The 21,615-nt window shown below is 54.3% G+C and overlaps 3 protein-coding genes across 5 annotated transcripts; 2 read left to right on the top strand and 1 right to left on the bottom strand.

The window, feature by feature from the left end:
* Window positions 1–1,524: 1,524 nt before the first annotated feature.
* LOC125331882 (C-factor-like) lies at window positions 1,525–7,229 on the bottom strand. Its single transcript, XM_048316277.1, has 6 exons — window positions 7,089–7,229; window positions 4,246–4,297; window positions 3,341–3,531; window positions 2,864–3,022; window positions 2,482–2,592; window positions 1,525–1,805 (listed from the first exon to the last, which is right to left on the bottom strand). The coding sequence occupies exons 1-6, from the start codon at window positions 7,227–7,229 to the stop codon at window positions 1,692–1,694; spliced, it is 768 nt and encodes a 255-aa protein (XP_048172234.1). The 3' UTR covers window positions 1,525–1,691.
* Window positions 6,640–17,162, top strand: LOC125331879 (C-factor-like). 3 transcript variants are annotated; one of them, XM_048316274.1, is made up of 6 exons: window positions 12,932–12,948; window positions 15,582–15,633; window positions 15,780–15,967; window positions 16,282–16,440; window positions 16,553–16,672; window positions 16,960–17,162. In XM_048316274.1, exons 3-6 carry the CDS (start codon window positions 15,875–15,877, stop codon window positions 17,071–17,073), a joined length of 486 nt encoding a protein of 161 aa, XP_048172231.1. In that variant the 5' UTR covers window positions 12,932–12,948; window positions 15,582–15,633; window positions 15,780–15,874; the 3' UTR covers window positions 17,074–17,162. The 3 variants fall into 3 exon arrangements, with proteins under 3 accessions (XP_048172228.1, XP_048172231.1, XP_048172229.1); XM_048316272.1 differs by lacking the exon at window positions 12,932–12,948 and adding an exon at window positions 14,026–14,410; XM_048316271.1 differs by lacking the exons at window positions 12,932–12,948; window positions 15,582–15,633 and adding an exon at window positions 6,640–6,967.
* A 1,718-nt stretch (window positions 17,163–18,880) lies between these two features.
* LOC125331881 (C-factor-like) lies at window positions 18,881–21,024 on the top strand. Its single transcript, XM_048316276.1, has 6 exons — window positions 18,881–19,027; window positions 19,386–19,437; window positions 19,642–19,829; window positions 20,144–20,302; window positions 20,415–20,534; window positions 20,822–21,024. Exons 1-6 carry the CDS (start codon window positions 18,881–18,883, stop codon window positions 20,933–20,935), a joined length of 780 nt encoding a protein of 259 aa, XP_048172233.1. The 3' UTR covers window positions 20,936–21,024.
* Window positions 21,025–21,615: the final 591 nt, after the last annotated feature.

Below are 21,615 nucleotides of genomic sequence, written 5' to 3'. Positions count from 1 at the left end.
ATCCAGCATGTGGTGTGGGAGAAAGGGAGAAACATGGAGAGAGATGGGCATGGAGCCAGCCTGTGGAGACTGGCCAGGCTCCAGCTGGCTTGTGTGAAGTAACTGGGGCAGGAGAACCTCTGCCAAGGGGCAGAGAGGGCACTCAGGGGAGGATTGGCCATGTCTCTGAGCCAGCACTGGGCTGAGCACGGCAATGCACTGGCAGGATCAGGCCCTTCACCCACACTCCTGTCCTTCAGCCACTCCTTCCCAGGGATTCCCCTCCTCCTGCTGCCATCACAGCGCTGATAGGGAGGTGCCCAAGTGAGCACTGACCACTCTGGCCACAGATATGAGCTGGGAAAGAAAAGAGCAAGCATTTACATGGGAAACAGGTGGCTGGATCAGGTGGAAGAGCCCAGATGGTTCAGAGCTCCCCTGAGGATGAAGCTGAGGTCAGTGTCTCCCTGGCAGGGAGCACGTGGGTGGCTCATGTGGGAACAGCTCCCTGCAGCTCTGTTGGCAGTGCTGGCTCCTGAGGGCCTTGGAAAGCACAGCATAGGCTTGGAAAAAAGCATGTCAGCCTGGGCATAGGGAACTCTCTGGAACAACTCCTCTGGCACAGCCAGGTGGGGCACGGCCTCAAGATTCCCAGGAAAACTGGTGGTGGCAGGCAAGCCCCCACTCCAGGAAGAGGTACAACCCCAGCAGAGGCCAGACCCAGAGGGACCCAGATGCTTCAGCTGGTCCTCTGGATGAGAAAGAGAAGGTGGTGGCCTCTGAGGGAAGGAGTAGGGGGTTGCTTGTCCTGCAGGACAGGTTGCTCTGCCCACCTGAGATCAGGCTTGGTTTTACAGGAGTCCTGGCTCCTTTTTGCCATGCTTCATTAAGAGAAGCTCTTTCCAGAAGGGACAAAACCCTCCTGAGAAATCCCAACACCACCCCAAAATCCGTATCTTTGGGGCTGTTACCACTTCCTGGGAAAATTCATGCAGTCCAGGGCTGCCCAGCCCACCTTATTGTTCTCAGCTTCTCCATCCTACAGAAGTGCCGTTCCCATGTTGTGACCCACCATGAGACCAGATTTCCCCCACCCAGGGGTACCATGCCCAGTTGGGACTCCACTATGCGAAGAGCTGTCTGCCTGGGATTGCAGAACTGGACTGTAGTGTCTGGTCTTCCCATTCCAGCCAGGAGGCTGCTCCCAAAGACACCATGTCCAGCACAAAGTCATCCCAAAGAATCTGTGGCAAATACACCATGCCTTGGTGGAAGCATGGCAGAGACCAGGCAGACCTGGGCATGCTCTGCAGCCAGGCAGGACAGCAGGAGGACAGCAGAGCTTTGGGTGAGTTACATGTCCCTTGGGACTTCCCTTCAGCTCAGAGCAGCTGAAGACAAGGCAGGCAGACTGCTTGGATCACAGGATCATTTAGGTTGGAAAAACACCTCCAAGATAATCAAGTTCCACCATTAATGCCAGGCTATTTTTTGCAGGGGCAAGACAGTCTGAGTGGGGACACTGCAACTGGGAGAAGGCACAGGTACTGATTGACTTCATTTATTAGCAAGGCGAAGGCAGGGATCACATCCTGCCCCCTGGAGTCCCAAGCAGGTCCCTTGCAGACCACAGAGGGCTGAGCACCCTGGTGCTCCTGTGCACTCAGGGAGTCCCGTGGCACCGTGGAGTCCCTTGCAGGGACAGAGAGCAGTCACCAGGGGATAGCTTTACCTTCCCAGTTGAGCAGAGTCCCACTGTGTTTCTCGGAAAGGATTGTCAGCACAGACAACAGCCCCCGCACACTTGTGTCCACTGTCAGGTCAGCCTGTGAAGGGCACAGCGGGACACCACAGTCATTCCAGGCCACCCAGCAGCACTCACTTGGCTCATGTGCAGTGACAGCAAGGCTCCTTCCACCCAGAGTGAGGAGAGAGCCACAGGAGCTGGGACAAGTCCACTATGTGGGAAGATGGTTGGGTATCTGCACTGCTGGCTTGGACGGAGGTGGCTTGGGCTGGGAAGCCAGCCAGGTTTAACCAAACAGGAAGAGATCCCTGCTTCAAATGGGATGCTTTGTGCAGCCTTCTCAAAACTCCAGTGCTGCAGGGACCACTCCCACTCAAAACATGGATCCTGCAGGATGAGTGGAAACTTCACAGACCTGCAACTCCTCAAGGAACGGGTCACATGATGGGATGGTGCTGCTCCTTTCCTCCCTGCTCTGTTGGATTCAGGTTCTCTGCATACCTCCAGGCTGCCCAAAGCCCCTTTTTCCCCCCTGATCAAGCAGCCTGATATGTGCTGATGCTACTTCCCAGTATCCACATATCCTGCAGGGGCCCAACACAGACATGGGAAATTTGGAGCCTGAGAGGCAGCTCATTTTCACATGGATCCGCCCTCCAGAGAGCCATCTTGGCCACCTGAGCCACCTCCGGTGCAGGTTCGTAGGTTGGGTCCCACCCATGGGTTCCCCTTTGACCTGCTAGGCCAGAACTCACCTCCTGGCTGCCCATGTCTGTTTTCACCCAGCCAGGGTGCAGTGCCACACAGAGGATCCCAGATTCCTTGTAGGTCAGAGCCTGGCACATGGTCAGCATATTGAGGGCAGCCTGGGTGAGGAAGGAAGCATCAGCCATGGGCAGCAAAAGCTCCATGAACCAGCTTCCCTTCCCATTGCTGCCTCTTGGTGAGGGAGAAAAAGCAATACCAGGTCTTCAAGAGACAGTGTGTGTCTCCCCTGGGCAGGCATGCAGGTGCCCTGGCAGCTTGGGAACTCACTCCATCTCTTGATCCCAGGTGTTTCCCTGAGACCCAGCCTGGCAAGGGCAGCGCTGACCCCCATGGAGCTCAGGAGCAGGGGCAGGTCACCAGCGTCCATACCTTGCTGCAGCGGTAGGAGATGACGGGCTTGAAGAAGGAATCAGGTGTTTTCTTGATGGACCCCAAGATGGTGGAGATGTTGATGATGGCTGCCTTGCTGCAACTCAGGCCCTTTTCTTTGCTGTCCTGGGCAGCCTTCTTCAGCAGAGGCAGGAAGGCCTGGGGAGAAGCAACCTAATGGGACACCCATGCCTTAAGCCAGCCCCACTTACGGCAACTGCAACCCAGGGAGGGTGAGGAAGAACAGCAGGATGTCAGGGGAGCCCAGGTGTTGCTGCAGTAGCCCTGCCCGCTCCAAATCAGATTTGCACAATTCAGAGAGGCTGCAGAAGGCTTCGGCTGGAGGAGCAGCCCTAGCCCTCCCTTGCGCAGCCCCAAGAAATTTGGCAAAGCCCTCCAAGTTTTCCGTCGTGACCATGGACAGCCTGGGGTACCCTCAAGTTGGGCCAAATTTCATTCCTAGAGTTTCATCCATACCTGAGCCATCAGCATTGGCCCCACTGCATTGGTCTTGTATGTGCTGAGCATGTCCTCAGCGTTGGCCGTCTCCAGCGTGGCCGTGGGGGTGTAGATGCCGGCGTTGTTTATCAGCAGGTTCAGCCCCATCCCATTCAGCTTCCCCTCCACGACCTTGGCCGCATCCCTGATAGCGGAGGGGTTTGCGACATCTGCAGTGGGAGAGAACAGTCTGAGAGCTACGGCGGGGCAGGGGAGGAGAGGAGAGGGAGGGGAGGAAGCCGAGGAAATCCGCGCATTCCGACCCGCGCGGCCCTTCCATTCACGGGCACCAGATGGTGCTGTGAAACCAGCTCCGCGCAGCGCGGCACCCGCACATCCCGACTCATCCCAAAACTGCCTCCTCTACCCCTCCGCCGGCAGCTGAAGGCTCCCACCAGGAGAAGCCCACCGTAGGGGCAAAGCGCTGTTGTGACTCCCCTTGCTGCGTCAGTCCCCAGCAGCCACCGCCTCCAAAGTCCATGTCTGAGCAATTTCTGGAGAACCCAGGGCAGTCTCCGGGGGGACAAGTCCCCAAGGAAAATGTGCTAGGACCTGCCTTCCTCCCAGAGCCCTCCTGGTCTCATCTAGGACTTGGGATCAAGGCAGAGCAAGGATGTGATCTCTCAGCTGGGGGAGCCAGGGGCTGCCCAGGATGGATCTCAAGAACATCCTGGTCCTATGGCCATGGAACAAGGAGGCTCCAGGGAATGGGGTGAGGCTGAAACAGGTCTGGAGAAGCTGGGGTTTTTGCAGCAGGTCATGAAGCAGCTCTGAAGAACTGGATCCCCATGCACAGCCTGAAGGCAGGGAGGGAGGGAAGGAGAAATGGGGCAGGCATGGCTGGCAGTCACAAATTTACCAGCTCAGAGGCAGAGCGCACGTACCCAGCTTTACAAGAACCAGATTTGGGTGTTTGGATGCCAGATCTCTCAGCTCCTACAAAAAGAGACATGGAAACAATCAGCACTAGGCAGAGGCGATGCCAAGCATCATCCTGGGGTGCCAGCAATAGCCCACCCTGAGGGAAACATCTTCCAGGTGTTACTCAGTGCTTGTGAACAGCTGGGCTGGGAACCTGCCTTGGTTCTCAGGCTTCTCCCAGGCTCCACAAAGCAATGTGCATGTGCTCAGAGCATGGCACGGCCATGACGGCAAGATGCTGTGGTCACTCTCCCAAAGGGTCATCCATAGCCCAGCCAGAGCCACAGCAAAGGATGGGAGCAAACTGTGCAGGACCAGCTCACCAAGGAAATTACGTGAACTGGCTGGGGGTACAGCCAGAAGTGTTTCCCAGAGGCTGCTGGAAGTGAGGTGGAGGAGGAACAGCTGTGAGTGCCAACATCAGATTTGACCTTTAGGGAAATTACATCTGAATAGGCCAGTCCCAGATCCACTCTGCTCTGGACACTACATCTCACCTACTCAAGTGAAATGAACCACTTTGCACATTTTTAGTGGTTGTTTTCACCACATGTGGCTATTGGGAGGAATGGGTTAAAAGCTGAAGACTGGGAAGGAGGACTGTAAATCATTCAAGTGACCTTAGAGCTGTGAATAACCTGTGATAAACGTGCGTGAACAGCAGCCAGTGATCCACTAGCATGGATCATAACAGTACCTGTGTCTCCTGTACCTCTGTACCTGCCTGTAACTCTGCCTGGTGTTGCTTCAGGGATCCCCTGGTTATCAAGATAACAGAAATAAATTTACTCTTCGTGTTTTAGCCATAGATTGTCCTGGTTGTCTGCCTGTGCCGACTCAGACAGTGGAAGATTCAGAAGCTCTTTCCAAAAAGGAAACTTTGTACCTTGTGAGGGATTGGTTACGTGAAAAGGGACATATAGATTCGGGATATACAGATTCTTTGCAGCTTACTGATCTGAGAGGCTGGCTATGTGAGAACGGGCACATAGACCCTTGCAGTTAGCTGAGCAAGGTCTCATAAGACAATGCACCACACATCCTATGTAACAACTGAAGTTGCAGAATATTACATGTATCTTGCTCAATAACTGAACCACCATTGAGTCTTACTGCTGAGCTACGGGTTTATTTGCAGAGCCAGCAATAGGTTTTGGCAATAACAATAGACATCTGTGGTTAGAAGGCCAGGGAAAAAAGCAGAACTGCTGACCACAAAAGGGGTACTAAGGAGGGGTTTAGGATCAGCTTAGTAGACGTGAACCACTTAGAATGCGCCTTTACGAATATGCATGTAGCCTATTATTGTTAGTATATAAGGAGCTCTGGTACAATCAATAAATCGGATTCCTGCTGATCACTCATATTGAGCGTCTGGGTTTCCCCTCTATCGCGACAGTACCTCACAGTTCCTAGCAGCTCTTTGCTCTGAGCCTCCAACTAGGGCAAGTTTCAGACAACAGAAACTGAACCACCTGGTTCAATGTGCCCAAAAGGATTGCTTTTAGAACTAAAAAACTCTTCCAAACATGCCCACAGGAGAAACACAAATTGGTGGTTTATTGTGAGAGGAATATGGAGCAGGAGAGCTGCTGGCACTGGCTGTGGTTCACCATCAGTTATCTCTGGGTTCCCCCATCAGACCCCATCTTCCCACATTAGCCCTGGGCACAGGAAATGATGTAAAATCCATTGATTGGTTTGTGGTGGCCAACAGATGTTTCTCTTCTCCTGTTTTTCCCAACTGTCTGCCTCATCAGCCTCATACCATCCTAGCAGGAGCTTCCCCCACCCCAACACCTGGCCCAGGCACAAAAGGGCAGGAGAAGTGATGTGGCACCAGCCTGGCAGAACAATACCCTGTTCTCGATGTCCTGTGGTCATGGACTTCAGCAGCACCCTGAAGACACTGCCCTCACCCTACCACAGCCAGAGAAGGCTTAGGGAAGTACCCCCTGGCTAGGAGAGTTGCATGTGGACCACCCTGCAGGAAAACTGGCTCCAGTCCAGCCCTGCAAAAACTCCCTGATCTCATCGCTGCCAGAGTCCTGCAAGTTGTGGGGAGGAAGAATGGGGCAAAAATAAAAGACCTGCCCTAGCTTTTGATCCAGCCAACTTGGGCACCAGCCTCAGCAGGAGCTGGGCACACCTGGGTTGGTGTCAGGATTATTCCTGAGATGGAATAGTACACACATGCAAGAAGATGCAACAAACAAATCAGCTGGAGCCAGGATCTATCAGAGAGCAAGTTTCTCCCTGCAAGTGTATCAGTGGACACAGTAAGCAGAGGAGGACAAACTGTATGCAAGGAAAGTTGGAAGAACTGGGAGGCTTTTTGATTCCATGCAGAAGCAACATATATGAGTCTCTCCCATTTTAGCGAAGTGGAAGGCAGGGACAGGGGCATCTCACAGCTCCACTGGCCACCACTTTTGGAGACCCCATGTTCTGAACCTCCAGATTTTTCAGAGAGCAGCGTAACACAGCAAAACCAGCCCGAGCAGCACCGCTGCCGCTCGCACCGCCTCAGCCCCCGAGACCAGCCCAGCCCGGCCCGTGCCCGCAGCGCACGGGCGAAGCCTTGGCACGGGAAGGCGGGTTCGGGCACATCCAGCGCAGCCCACAATAGCCCAGTGGCGCGGCCCAAAGGGTGGCACGGCCGATTCTCCGCCGGCTGCACTTCAGGTGACTTTCACACGGGGCAGGGCACGGTGCGGACCTCACAGCCCCGCTCCAGCAGCGAGTTGTCCAGGCCGGTGACAGGGGCCGAGCGTGCGACCGCCGCCCCCCCCCGGCCCCCACTGACCTGTGCCCGTGTCCTCTCGGGGTCCCGGCAGGTGGCGAAGATCCAGGCGGGCGGTCGCGGCGAGCTCAGCAGCTGCTTCACCAGCTCCAGCCCGATGCCGCGGTTGGAGCCGGTCAGCAGCACCGTGCGCGCCGCCGCCATCGCGGCCTGCCCGGCCCGGCCTGGCCCGGCCCGCCTGGCGCCGCCTCCCGACCCCGCGGGCCGCCCCGGGCTGCCCCAGCCCCCGGGGGGATGGCTGCGGGGGCGGAGAGTGTGCGTATGTGTTTGTGTGTGTTTGTGTTTGCCTTCCCACCTCATGTTCAGTGCAAACACAACAACCGCGTCCCGGCCCTGGCGCCCCCGAGGGGAGGAGGGAGGGGTCTCGGAGCGAGCCGGGGGATTGAGGGGACCCTCGTCTCTCCCCAAGGGTGGTGGATGAGGGACAAAGCTTGCAGCAGGTCTGGGAGGGTGTCTTCAGCACCTTTAGCACAGTAATCTATACCACAGATAAGAGTAAAAAAAGCCCAAAACAACCTAAACTAGACCCGTTTAGCATTAGGAAGTACCAGCCCCTTCAGAGCTGTTTTTCTTGCCTGCCCGGAAATGAACCTGAATCGGCTCTGTCCCTGAGCATCAGATGCAATAAATCTGGTAAATAAATAGAGCCACGAACATACACTGAGGCTGTAGGACCTCTCCTATGGAGACAGGCTGAGAGAGCTGGGGTTGTTCAGCCTGGAGGTGAGAAGATTCCAGGGAGACCTCAGAGCCCCTTCCAGTGCCTTAAGGGGCTCCAAGAGAGCTGGAGAGGGACTTGGGACAAGGGCATGGAATGACAGGGCAAGGGGGAATGGCTTCACACTGACAGAGGGCAGGGTTAGGTTAGATATTTGGAAGAAATTGTTCCCTGTGAGGGTGGTGAGGCCCTGGCACAGGTTGTCCAGAGAAGCTGTGGCTGCCCCATCCCTGGAAGTGTTCAAGGCCAGGTTGGACAGGGCTTGGAGCAACCTGAAGGTGTCCCTGCTCATGGCAGAGAGGTTGAATGAGATGCTCTTTATGGTTCTTTACGACCCAAAGGATTCTGTGATTTAGGCAGGAGTTCGGGGTTGCAGGTGTTTTGGGGGATGTTTTCTCCTTGTTTTTGTTGCTGAGTATCAGGTACCTGGTTCAACAGCTGCACCAAAGTATTATAGAGTAAAGCAAGGAAAAGGTTTGCTGGCATCTTAGGAATGGGAAAACAGGGCTGAAGGGAAAAGGGAAAACAGAAAAAGGATAATCAGCATCATCTGGAGGATGGTATCTGGAGGGAGTCTGCGTTTACCAGCCCTGCTGCCAGCCTGGAGGTGGGTGGTGTTGTTTTATTTTCAGCTCTTATATAGACAACTACATACCCATTAAAATCCCGTTGTGGTGAGCACACAACTGGGATTTCAACAGCGAAGCAATGACTGAGCAACTCTGATGTATATAAGGGTTGTTATTTATGTTGCTTATTTTCGTCCTTGTTTGACAAACACTACACAAAACACCTCTGATACTGATAAATACATCAGAAATAAAATATTTATATCAGTCTGGTGATAACATCAGGTGATTTGTGCTAACTCTATCCTTCTCCATGATTGTTCAAGTACACGGGAGCCTCTGCTCCCCAGTTTACTTTGGGATATTAAAATGCACTTTTTAATAATAATAAATGCATTTTAGACCTTTCTTTTCTTTTGTAGAAGTTAGGATTTAAGAAAAAGAAATCTTTGATTATACTACTAAATACTAAGAGAAAAAACCCTCCTTTTAGCAGCTATTTGGATTAAAGTTCCCATTCTCCTTTTCCTGCCTCCTTCTGTGCTCAGGCCATTAAGTCAGTGACTTGTCACCAGAAATGCTGCTCTGTCTATGGAGAAGTTTAGCAAATAATGACCGAGGGGTTCAAACACTTAGGGTGAACCACAAGTCAGGGTTTGGCCACCTATTCCACACAGATGCTGCATACTGCAGACAAATTACACTGATGAACTCTTCCTGAAAAGTTCTTGTTTGAAAAAGCCTTGGAGACAGGGATCCCCAGTGATCTGCTGTGCAGAAACAGTTTAAGTGCAGCCACAGCTGAGGGCAGAAGGAGCCTGTTCTGAATGCAAATGGAAACCGTGAAAGAAAGGCAGCTCCAACTATCTGTAATCGAGTTCTCTGTCGTGTTCCCCATGAATAAAACAGAGGATTATCCATTCTTTGAAAACCTTGTTAGTTAAGTGTTCCGAGGCTTCCAGCAGGTAATAACAAGAAGTGCAACCAAAAAGAAAAGGAACACCAAGGAATAAGAATAAAACAAAAAAGCCCCAAGGCTTATCCAAGTGGTCTAGTTTCACTACAACAGGCATTGGGAAACTCCTGCTGCCTGATAAAGTGTGAGTCTGATGTTGGTGAATTTTGGAGTGTTTGAGGGTATAAATCATAGAACCCTAGAAAAATCATAGAACCCTAGAATGTTTTGGGTTGAATGGCACGTTAAGGATCACCTAGTTCCACCCCCTCTGCCATGGGCAGGGACATCTTCCACTAGACCTCCCTAAGAATACAAAGAAGTATTTGAGTTCACTTAGCTAAAAATCAAAACTAGTAATTCCTGTTGCCAGCTCATTGTTGCTGTAATTTGATTAAAGTTTCTGCACTGTAAAGAACAAAGTGCATGTGAGCACGTCCTTTGCACTGAGCTGATGGATCCATCATAAGTGCTGCTTGAGTCAATGGATCTAGAAAAAAATGCAGTTAGAGGGAGAGGGGGAAACACCTAAAAAAAAAAGTAAGTGGGTTTTTTTCCCCTCCCTTTTTACAAATATGGTTTGAAACCAGAATGAACAACTATGGTAAGTTTTAATTTCTGCTGATAAAATACTCAGAGCCCCACCCATTTCACTCAAGTAGTGTCCACAGCTGCTTACAGAACAATACAAGTTTTTGCTGTTCACAGACTGCATTTTTTCTGCTCAGTTGTGTGGGCAATAGCTCACATCATCTAGGCTGACATGACATTTTTGGAATAGCATGGTGCTCAGCTTTTAACTTCTTCGCAGGAAGTAGATTTTCAATAGTTCCTTATATGCTTTTTAATTTAAAGATTGTACTCACTCTTTCATGCTTAAACGTCTTTCCTTAATAAGACAATGATTTTTTAAACTGGATTCCTAAATTAACATCTGCATTATCACTGTATTTATTCCTAGACTTACATCTGCCTCCTTTTCTCACTTCAACACATGGATGTCAAACCATGGCAGTCACAAGCTGATCATTTAGCCTGTGCCTTAGTGTTCCTGACATGGAGCATATCTGCCACGTGTGACAGGCTGTTCTCAGCCATCCCTGTTAGCAAATCTAATAGTGGGAAAGCAAATTCATCTTTCTTGGTGGTTCTGAGGTCCCTCTTTATGGCACTATGCTGAAGCACGAAGGATAACCCAGCCACCTATCCTTAGAGGATGGGAGAAAAGAAGCACAGTGAGGATCTGTGCTGTCCCCATGGGTCTTGGCAAAGCAGTTCTGTCCCTGTGCTGCCAGCACTGCTGCACCCAGCTAGCTGAGGCATCTTGGCTGCTGTCATGAGGGGAATATCCCCAGAAAAGTGCTCCTGAACCCCATGTGAGGCCCCAGGCAGACACAAGGTCCAAGCACTGTGGCCCAAGGGAGGTTGCATGGACAGTGTGAACATTTTAAATTCTCAGTCTCATAGAATCACAGAATGGTTTGGGTTGCATGGAACCTTAAAGACCATCTTGTTCCAACCCCTGCCATGGGCAGGGACACCTTCCACTAAAACAGGTTTCTCAGAGCCCCACTCAACCTGGCCTTGAACACTTCCAGGGATGGGGCAAACACACCTTCTCTGTGTAATGTCTGCCAGGGCCTCCCCAGCCTCACAGGGAAGAATTTCTTCCTAATATCTAATCTGCCCTCTGGCAGTGTGAAGCCATTCCCCCATGTTCTGTCACTCTATGCCCTTGTCCAAAATCCCTCTCCGGCTCTGATGCAATGCAGGTGTAACCTGGATGAGTCTGCTGTGCAAAGTCTGTAAAGCTATGACAAAGGTGCCACAGGAACTTGATTTGAGAGCTGCAGGTAGGCTCAGGATCTTACCCCTAGTTCCTGCATCCTTTTGCAATGGGGTGTCTCTACTCATAGAGTCATATCATAGAATCACAGGATGGTTTCTGTTGGAAGAAACCTTACAGATCATGTAGTTCCAACCCTCCTGCCGTGGGTTTCCAACCCCCAATAGAACACTAATCCTCTTCAGCCCAAAAGAAAATTAATCAGGAAGGGTGGGTAGTGCCCAGCTTCAGTTACAGTGCTGGTTCGGTCTCACCCCACCCCTTGATCAGTGGCTCACTCAGCACTATCTATTGATTCTTTAGCAAGTGACTAACAGGTGATGACAGACCTGAACCCGTTGTGGAGCAAATTGGCTTGATAAATAGCAGTGAGTTTATTCCTTATTTACAGTAGATCAAATGTACTAAAACTTATTGTGCCACACCCCAGTTCGCCTGGCAGGCAGAGAAAAGCATATTCCTCCATGTTTCTGTCAGCAGCACTGTCATTGTGCAATAACCTCGGTGACTGAGAACTGTGCTTGAGCCTCCAGCAACTGAGGGTGGAAGAGGAGTGACTGTCTTTTGGAAAACTGGCTCTGAGTCTTCCCAGTGTGGTGATGTGAAAACAACCCATTGGTAAAATGGACAGCAGCCTGGGGGGCTGTGGGAGAGAAGCTATAGTGCTCCTGAGCTTGGTGTTTGTGCAGCTGCACCTTGAATCCTGTGTTCAGTTCTGGGCCAGTCACAGCAAGAAAGACATTGAGGTGCTGAAGCGTGTCCAGGGAAGGGCAATGGAGCTGGGGAAAGTGTGATAAAGAGCTGATGAGGGAGCTGGAAGAGCTCAGCCTGGAGAAAAGGAGGCTTAGGGGGCCATTATCACTCTGTACAACTCCGACAGAAGGGTGTAGCCAGGTGAGGTCGGGCTCTGCTCCCAAGTAACAAGTGATAGGATGAGAGGAAACAACCTTAGGTTGTGCCAAGGGACATTTCAATTGGGTATTAGGAGAAATTTCTTCACAGAAAAGATTGTCAAGCACTGGTACAGGCTGCCCAGGAAAGTGGTGGTGTCACCATCCCAGAAGTGTTTAAAAATGCATGGTTGTGGCACTTGGGGACATGGTTTACTGGGGGAATTGGCAGTGTTAGCTTAATTGTTGAAATTGATAATCTTAGAAGCCTTTTCCAACCTAAATGATTCTATGATTCTGAGGGCTTTAATGCTCAGCTTAAGGTTTAGACCATGCAAGAACATTTCCAAGCAAAGAACCATCTGAATCTCCTCTTAGGAGCTGGACCGAGGTACTTTCCAGAGGCTTGGGGACAGCAGCAGCCCTTGTGACAAGGCTGGGCTGCAAGGCAGTAAGGCTGGTTTCTTTGCCCTCTGCCTCTTTGTGCCAGGCTGGACTCAGACTCCTGGTGAAGCAGTGCTTGTTTAAACTCTAATAATCAATAATGCAGTGTGGGGCCCCAGAGAAAAGTCAACATTATAAAGTTACAGCTCCAAAACAGTGGAAGGCTGCACAAATGTGATGACAGAGCAAAAACAGGAGAATTAAAATGTTAATTATTTGTTTTCTGATGTTATCTGCTTCTGAGGCACGGTGGAGGTTTCAAACAGGCTGAAGTCTATTTGGAGGATTTGAGTTCTAGTGCAAATGGCATCTGTTGGCAATTGAGGTCTGTAGTCATTGAAAAGGAAATACTGAAATGATCTATGGAGCCTGAATGCCAGTTCAGCCATCTGTGAGATCCTCGGTGACAGAGGCGGAAAGACCCAAAGCTTTGTACTGCTGGTAAGTGGTAGGAATCCACCCAGGAAAAGAAGTCTCTCAACCCAGTGTGGAAAACTAAAAAAGCAGAAGGAGGTCCAATTAACGTGAGGAAAAAAAATGGGGGAAAAAATTGTGTGGAACTTAAGGAGAGGCTCAGACTTGGCAGAGAGAAGATATGGGATTGGGTCACCACAGAAGCTGCCAATGTGCATCTTCCCAAATGGGTTTGGGGAGGGGTCCCAGGTCAGAGCCGGGAAGGACCTGCTTATCTCACAGTGTCTGCCAGCTGAGCCTCAGAAAACAGGCTGGAGTGGGCAGGAGGAAATCAGCTGCTGCTGGGGCATGGAGACACACTTGGCATTGCCACTGGGAGGAAGCTGCTCTGGTTAATGCTGCTGCCAAGATATCCTGGGGCAGAAGGCGACATGTGAGCAGTGTTGTTGTCTCCATTGCTGCCCAGTAGCCTGTGCAGTGGCTCTGGGACTCAATGTAGGAAAACAAGGGGTTGGCAAGTGGTTTCTGGGGATATGTTTTCACTTACAGTGGGGCAGGAACACATGATGTACACATGCACCAGATCCAGCCTTGCAAACCTGTAATGAATCACTTGAGGTACTGAACAGCCCTGGGCTCCGCTGGTGGTAGCACAGAACAGTACCTCATGGCAACAGGCAAGGTGGAGAATAGGCTTTGAGCAGAGCATTTCCTTTGCAGGTGAATGTCCCAGGTGCCCGAGTCCTCTGTGGCTCTGAACACAGCTCAATTTATGACTGCATCCCAAGGGCTGGGGAGCATGACCAGCAGCCATGCAGATCCCCACCCTTGTGCCAGGAGACCACGCTGGGTTTGCTCTCCCACCCCACAGGTCTTTTGCTGCACAATGAGGGAGAGGTTATTGTCTTGGAAGAGGCAGGAGCAAGGCAGAGAACATCTGCTCAGGGCCATCTGAGGCACAGCCTGGTACAATGTGCAAAGACCATCGAGCCCACAGCATGCTTGTGAAGGTGTCAAGCCCACCCGAGCCATGGAACTTCCCACATCGACCCACACGCTGCTCCCTCCCTCCACACCCACAACAGCCCCACCTGGCTTATGGCACCAGGTTACCCAAGGAATGCAAAATTTGCCTGGAAAAGCCAAGTGATTTTTGCCATTAGGTAACTAGGATTGGTCCCCAGCTGGGATCTGTGTCCTGGAGCTCAAAGAGCTGGAGCAGTTGCTCCTCCTGGTGAGAAGCCAGCATTGCTGCAAGCCGTGAGTGGGTGGGACACGCTATAAGGAAATATTAGAGAGCTGAGCAGACAGTGCAAGCTGGAGCATAGAGAGAAGCAGCAACATGGGAGAACTTTGTGTCCACTCTGTTCTGGTGACTGGGGCCAACCGGGGCCTCGGCCTGGGGTTTGTGCAGCATTTCCTGAGGATGCCAAAGCCACCCCAGTGGATCTTTGCGACGTGTCGGGACCCTAAGGGACAGAGAGCGCAGGTGAGGCCGGGCTGGGAGGCAGTGGCTGTGCTGGGGGATGGGAGCACTCGGTGCCAGGGGGAGATTGGAAGAGGGAGGGCACTTGCAAGGGTCTGGAGCTGCAGTCAGGCACCTGTGGCCCAGGGCAGCTGGGCTGGGACAGCATGGGAGCAGCTGTGCACGGGATGTGTGGAGGGAACAGAGGTATGTGGTGTGTGCAGGAGGTGTGGAGTGTTCCCCATTGTCAGAGACTGAAAATAGTTCATGCCTCAAACATTGATATAAAGTTTTGCTCATTATAAAGAAGCTACAACCGAAGAAGCCTCACTGAAGAGTGGGACTTTGAACTAAAAGTCAAACTGTTGATTAGATAAAGGGAAACCTATTGTTCAGTCCTCTCAGGCTGAGCGAAAGGTATGCATCCACAAAAGGCCAAAGCCAGCAGCTATCCCCTGCTGAGCTCACAGAAGCCAGGTTTACACAGACTCCCCCCAAATGAGGGGGGAGAAGGAGGTTTTGGGTGCATGGTGTAACCTCTGGTGAGAGGCAATAAACACCCATCCTCCGATTACACAAAGCGGCCCAGCTGTGGAACCCCCAACCCCACAGGCCACATCCACGGGACATTCACGTGAGAGGCTTTGCCGCACAGGACTGCACGAGGTGCAACAGACCCAGAGTCTGCTGTGAGAGACTGACCCCCCACCCCAGGGGGACATGCCCAGATGTGCCTACCTAGCCTGGGCATATAGACCCATGGGATTCTGTGCTTTCTGGGGGGACCTACACCACTGGGAAGACCTGCTGAAGAGGATCATTGAGGCACCAGTGGGACCCACGGAGCAGTGATATTCTTTTATTCTGTCTCTGTCACTCTTCATCCCACCACCTATTTTCTATTTCTTTCTTTCTTTCTCTCTCTCTCTCATATTTACTATCAAATAAAACCCTTACTGTTGTCACTGGCATATGGTCTCATTTGCACCTTAATTTGGGCAGAGGCATTTCTAAGAACCTTAAAACTGGATCATAGCACCCATGCATCAGGATCAGGGCAGCTGGAGCAGGGTGCTGGGCACTTGGTGGTGCAGGGACGGAGCTGGAGGGACACAGGCTTCGGCTGGCTTTGCTGGGTGAGCCTTGGCACATCCATCCCAGCCTACTGGTGCCGATGTTGTGACCCCTCTTGCAGGAGCTAAAGGATTTGGCCTCCAAACATCCCAACCTGGTCATCATTGCTCTTGGTAGGTTCCTTCTCACCCCAGTTCCTCTGGTGAATGCCCTGGGAGCTCCGCACTGGAGGCAGCTGTGGGGGGGCACCTCCTTGGAGGAACACAGGGAACCCCAAAGCACCACAGGGTCACTGACCTCCCCTGTGTTGGCTCTGCAGAAGTCACCAACCCCGCCAGCATCAAGGCAGCTGCAGCCAAGGTTGCAGAGCACCTGGGGGGCTCTGGGCTGAACCTCCTCATCAACAACGCTGGAATGGTCAAGCCTAAGACACTTGATTCTGAGACATTGGAGGACATGACCGAGACTTACACCACCAACACGGCTGGACCCCTGCTGATGGGCCAGGTGAGTCCCCAGCACTACAGCACAGCTCCAGAAGGATCCCTTCCCACGTCCACAAGCTGGACATCATAGAGGGTGTGAAGGGCCAGTGGGAGGGGCTTCTGTCACTGCTCTGGAGCCCGATGGACTCTCAGTTGATGAGAAGCTCGTGGAGCCAAGGGCTGGAGCTCAGGAGCTGGAGCTTGGCAGGCTGGGACAGTGGGAAGAGGAGGGAGGATGACCCAGTCCTGGTGTCAGTGTTGCCCACTGTGGAAGGAGCTGCTCCCCTGCCCTGTGCCATGTCCGTGTGTGCTCCTGTCCCCTCTGTCTCCTTGCAGGCGTTCCTGCCCTTGCTGAAGAAGGCTGTTCAGGGGAGCCCGGGCTCAGGGCTGAGCTGCAGCAAGGCTGCCATCATCAACATTTCCAGCATTGGTGGCTCCATTGCTTCTTCCTTCGGTTGGGACATGATGCAAATCACCTCGTACCGCTGCAGCAAGGTACTGTCAAACGTGCTGGGGACAAATTCGCTTCCCCTCCCCTTCCCAGCCGTGAGTCCCCTGGCAGCTCCTCTTCCTCTCCCACCACCGTCCCCTCCCTGTCTCCCCACAGGCTGCTCTGAACATGCTGAGCAAGTGCCAGTCCCTGGCGTACCGGGAGCACGGCGTCCTCTGCGTCGCTCTCCACCCCGGCTGGGTGCAAACCGAGTTGGGCAGCGCTGCCGGACACACGGTAGGAACTCCCCCAGGGCAGGTCCATCAGAGCTCCTGTGCTGATTTCCCATAGGTGGGAGTTGCTGCCGTGAGCCCCTGGCCATGACTTACCTGCTACTGGGGCAGCTCCTCCTATCCTGTTCATGGGTGCTGGGTGCCCCCATCCTCTCGGTTCCCTGCTTGGCCCCTCTGTCCTGGGTTTTCACGGTTTTCAGTTTTCCCCTTTGCCCTGGAGAGCCTCCTGCCCCCAGCCTTGGCTGCTCCAGGGCCTCAGGCATGGCCTGCCTCTCTCCTTCTTCCCCACAGCCCCCCGTGACAGTGGATGACAGCGTGCAAGGGATGCTGAAGGTCCTCTCCTCCCTCTCTGAGAAGGAGACCGGCACCTTCCTGGACTGGGAAGGGAATGTCATACCCTGGTGAGACACCAGTTCAGGATCCTGGCAGCAGGACTCTGTGCCACTGCTCCCCCCTGTCCCACATCCTCAATAAACTCCTGCTGAGAACCACCAGCTCTGTTGTGCATTGCCAACTCCTGGGATGGGCCCCTTCCCAGATATCCCACTCCTCATCCTGGGATGCAGTGGTGCCCACAGCTGCCCTCGAGCCACGGCTGTCACTGGCATCCCCATGAGTGACAACCTGCAGGTCCCATGGCACCGTGGCTGCCCTCTGGAGACCTCCCCTCCAGGAGGCAGAGGAGAAGCTGGAGCAGGGCTCCTCTGCTGAGAGGAGAGGGATCTTCCGAGCCCCTGCAGGACTGGCTTTCCCCTGCCCAGGCTGGGCTGTCCGAGGGGCTGGGGGTCACAGGGATCAGCTGCCCTCTCCCCTCAGCTGGGGGATGGCTGGTCACAGGTGGGACAGAGGGACACACAGCACTCGGGCAGAGCACAGCGATCCTGCCCCAGGCTTGGATGGGAGGTTTGAGACTGGGTGTGGAGATGGAGCAGAGAGGCATCAGCTGCCAGAGTTTACAGAGATGGGGGGCACAGGGGAACCACAGGGGCACATGTGGGGTAGGGAAGGAGAGAGAAGCTGCTTCCCAAGCCCTTCTCTTCTTGAAGCTCCACAGCCAAGCACCTCGTCACCATGTTCTGGGCAGCCTGGAAGAGGCACAGCCCTGCCAGCACAACCCGGGGAGTGGGTGGGCAGGAGAGGGGACATTTCCCAGCCACAAAGTGGCTGTGGAGGTGGGAAATGGGACTTGGTCCTGGGACAAACCATCAGTATGACCTGCCAGAAGGGCTCAGTCCCGGCTGCTGCTGTCCTGGTCTCTGTGCTTCTGCCTAGGAGAACCAGGCAGGGGTGGGTGGCTGGGGCAGGGGGTGTCCCATGGGCTCCCTCCCCTCCACGGGCACCATGCCTGGCACAGCATCCTCAACACCTCCCCTGGCACCTCACCTTGCTGGCCCGGTACGGGTACATGGGGGCCTCTGGCAGCCCGAGGCACAGCCCAATGGAGCCCAGTTTGCTGGAGACATTGATGACAGCGGCCCTGCTGCAGCTCAGACCCTCCTTCCCCACGCCCTTCGCCGCCTGCTCCAGGAGTGGCAGAAATTCCTGATGCAAGGACACAGGTGCTGCATTAAGATGTGGCAAGCCTGCAGTTTGTGTCTTGCTGGAGTGCAAGGCCAGCAGCTGGTGATGCGCTGGCCATGCAGGCGCCCGTCCTTCTGCCAGGAGATTGGATCCACTGGGTTTGCCTCCCCCATGGGTGCCGTGTTTCAACTGACAATCAGGGAATGCGCACTGGCTTGCAGGAGGCAAGAGCAAGGCAGAGAGTGTCTGCTCATGGCTCATGTCCTGGCTCAGTGGACCAAGGAAGGGGGATGAGATCAAGCCTGCTCCCAGTGTTGTGTGGGTCTGAGGAGGAAAGCCCTTCTTGTGAAGAAATCAAGCCCGCGTGAGCCATGGAGCTTCCCACATCTCTTCCACATGCTGCTCCCTCCCTTCTCACCCACAAGCTCCTCTCCTGACTTATGGCACCAGGTTTCCCAAGGACAGCACAATTTGCCTGGAAAAGCCAAGTGGTGTTTGCCCTTTGGAGACAAGGACTGGCGCCCAGCTGGGATCTATGTCCTGGAGTTCAAAGAGCTGGAGCAGTTGCTCCTCCTGCAGCCAAGGGTTGGTGTAAACCCTGACTGGGTGGGGTGTTCGTGGAAAACGCTATAAGGAAATATTAGAGAGCTAAGCAAGCAGCAAGAGCTGGAGCTCAGAGAGAAGCAGCAACATGGGGGAACTTTGTGTCCACTCTGTTCTGGTGACTGGGGCCAACCGGGGCCTCGGCCTGGGGTTTGTGCAGCATTTCCTGAGGATGCCAAAGCCACCCCAGTGGATCTTTGCGACGTGTCGGGACCCCAAGGGACAGAGAGCGCAGGTGAGGCCGGGCTGGGAGGCAGTGGCTGTGCTGGGGGATGGGAGCACTCGGTGCCAGGGGGAGATTGGAAGAGGGAGGGCACTTGCAAGGGTCTGGAGCTGCAGTCAGGCACCTGTGGCCCAGGGCAGCTGGGCTGGGACAGCATGGGAGCAGCTGTGCATGGGATGTGTGGAGGGAACAGAGGTACTTGGTCATGGAGTGCTCCCCACCCTTTTGGTTCAGGGCAGACGGAACATGCTGCTGGCTCCATGGGAGTGCAGGGATGGAGCCAGAGCAATATGGGCTTTGACTGGGAAAGGCTGAGCCTTTGCACAGCCTCTCCAGCCTCTCCGTGCCTACACAGTGCCCTCTGTTACAGGAGTTACAGAATTTGGCCTCCAAGCACCCCAACGTCATCATCATCCCGCTCGGTAGGTGCCTCGAGGTGGGGATCCTTTGCCCCAGTTCCTCTGGCGGGTGCCCAGGCTGGGCACACCCTGCGAGTCCTGTGCTGGGAGGGAGCTGTGCCAACGGGCTGCTGCCTGTGGGGCCATCGGGCACTGCTGCCTCTGGGGAACAGAGGGGACTCCACCATGGGGACGCGGGCTCTGACCTCCCCTGTGTCGGCTCTGCAGAAGTCACCAACCCCGCCAGCATCAAGGCGGCTGCAGCCAAGGTTGCAGAGCACCTGGGGGGCTCTGGGCTGAACCTCCTCATCAACAACGCTGGAATGGTCAAGCCTAAGACACTTGATTCTGAAACATTGGAGGACATGACCGAGATTTATGCCACCAACACGGCTGGACCCCTGCTGATGGGCCAGGTGAGTCCCCAGCACTACAGCACAGCTCCAGAAGGATCCCTTCCCACGTCCACAAGCTGGACATCATAGAGGGTGTGAAGGGCCAGCGGGAGGGGCTCCTGTCACTGCTCTGGAGCCCGATGGACTCTCAGTTGATGAGAAGCTCGTGGAGCCAAGGGCTGGAGCTCAGGAGCTGGAGCTTGGCAGGCTGGGACAGTGGGAAGAGGAGGGAGGATGACCCAGTCCTGGTGTCAGTGTTGCCCACTGTGGAAGGAGCTGCTCCCCTGCCCTGTGCCATGTCCGTGTGTGCTCCTGTCCCCTCTGTCTCCTTGCAGGCGTTCCTGCCCTTGCTGAAGAAGGCTGTTCAGGGGAGCCCGGGCTCAGGGCTGAGCTGCAGCAAGGCTGCCATCATCAACATTTCCAGCATTGGTGGCTCCATTGCTTCTTCCTTCGGTTGGGACATGATGCAAGTCACCTCGTACCGCTGCAGCAAGGTACTGTCAAACGTGCTGGGGACAAATTCGCTTCCCCTCCCCTTCCCAGCCGTGAGTCCCCTGGCAGCTCCTCTTCCTCTCCCACCACCGTCCCCTCCCTGTCTCCCCACAGGCTGCTCTGAACATGCTGAGCAAGTGCCAGTCCCTGGCGTACCGGGAGCACGGCGTCCTCTGCGTCGCTCTCCACCCCGGCTGGGTGCAAACCGAGTTGGGCAGCTCTGCTGGACACACGGTAGGAACTCCCCCAGGGCAGGTCCATCAGAGCTCCTGTGCTGATTTCCCATAGGTGGGAGTTGCTGCCGTGAGCCCCTGGCCATGACTTACCTGCTACTGGGGCAGCTCCTCCTATCCTGTTCATGGGTGCTGGGTGCCCCCATCCTCTCGGTTCCCTGCTTGGCCCCTCTGTCCTGGGTTTTCACGGTTTTCAGTTTTCCCCTTTGCCCTGGAGAGCCTCCTGCCCCCAGCCTTGGCTGCTCCAGGGCCTCAGGCATGGCCTGCCTCTCTCCTTCTTCCCCACAGCCCCCCCTGACAGTGGATGACAGCGTGCAAGGGATGCTGAAGGTCCTCTCCTCCCTCTCTGAGAAGGAGACTGGCACCTTCCTGGACTGGGAAGGGAATGTCATACCCTGGTGAGACACCAGTTCAGGATCCTGGCAGCAGGACTCTGTGCCACTGCTCCCCCCTGTCCCACATCCTCAATAAACTCCTGCTGAGAACCACCAGCTCTGTTGTGCATTGCCAACTCCTGGGATGGGCCCCTTCCCAGATATCCCACTCCTCATCCTGGGATGCAGTGGTGCCCACAGCTGCCCTCGAGCCACGGCTGTCACTGGCATCCCCATGAGTGACAACCTGCAGGTCCCATGGCACCGTGGCTGCCCTCTGGAGACCTCCCCTCCAGGAGGCAGAGGAGAAGCTGGAGCAGGGCTCCTCTGCTGAGAGGAGAGGGATCTTCCGAGCCCCTGCAGGACTGGCTTTCCCCTGCCCAGGCTGGGCTGTCCGAGGGGCTGGGGGTCACAGGGATCAGCTGCCCTCTCCCCTCAGCTGGGGGATGGCTGGTCACAGGTGGGACAGAGGGACACACAGCACTCGGGCAGAGCACAGCGATCCTGCCCCAGGCTTGGATGGGAGGTTTGAGACTGGGTGTGGAGATGGAGCAGAGAGGCATCAGCTGCCAGAGTTTACAGAGATGGGGGGCACAGGGGAACCACAGGGGCACATGTGGGGTAGGGAAGGAGAGAGAAGCTGCTTCCCAAGCCCTTCTCTTCTTGAAGCTCCACAGCCAAGCACCTCGTCACCATGTTCTGGGCAGC

Source organism: Corvus hawaiiensis, chromosome 12 (genome assembly GCF_020740725.1).
Source record: "Corvus hawaiiensis isolate bCorHaw1 chromosome 12, bCorHaw1.pri.cur, whole genome shotgun sequence".
NCBI classification, from domain to species: Eukaryota; Metazoa; Chordata; class Aves; order Passeriformes; family Corvidae; genus Corvus; species Corvus hawaiiensis.
Note: the sequence above shows the minus strand (reverse complement) of the source record. Positions and strands in the feature narration are given on the sequence as shown.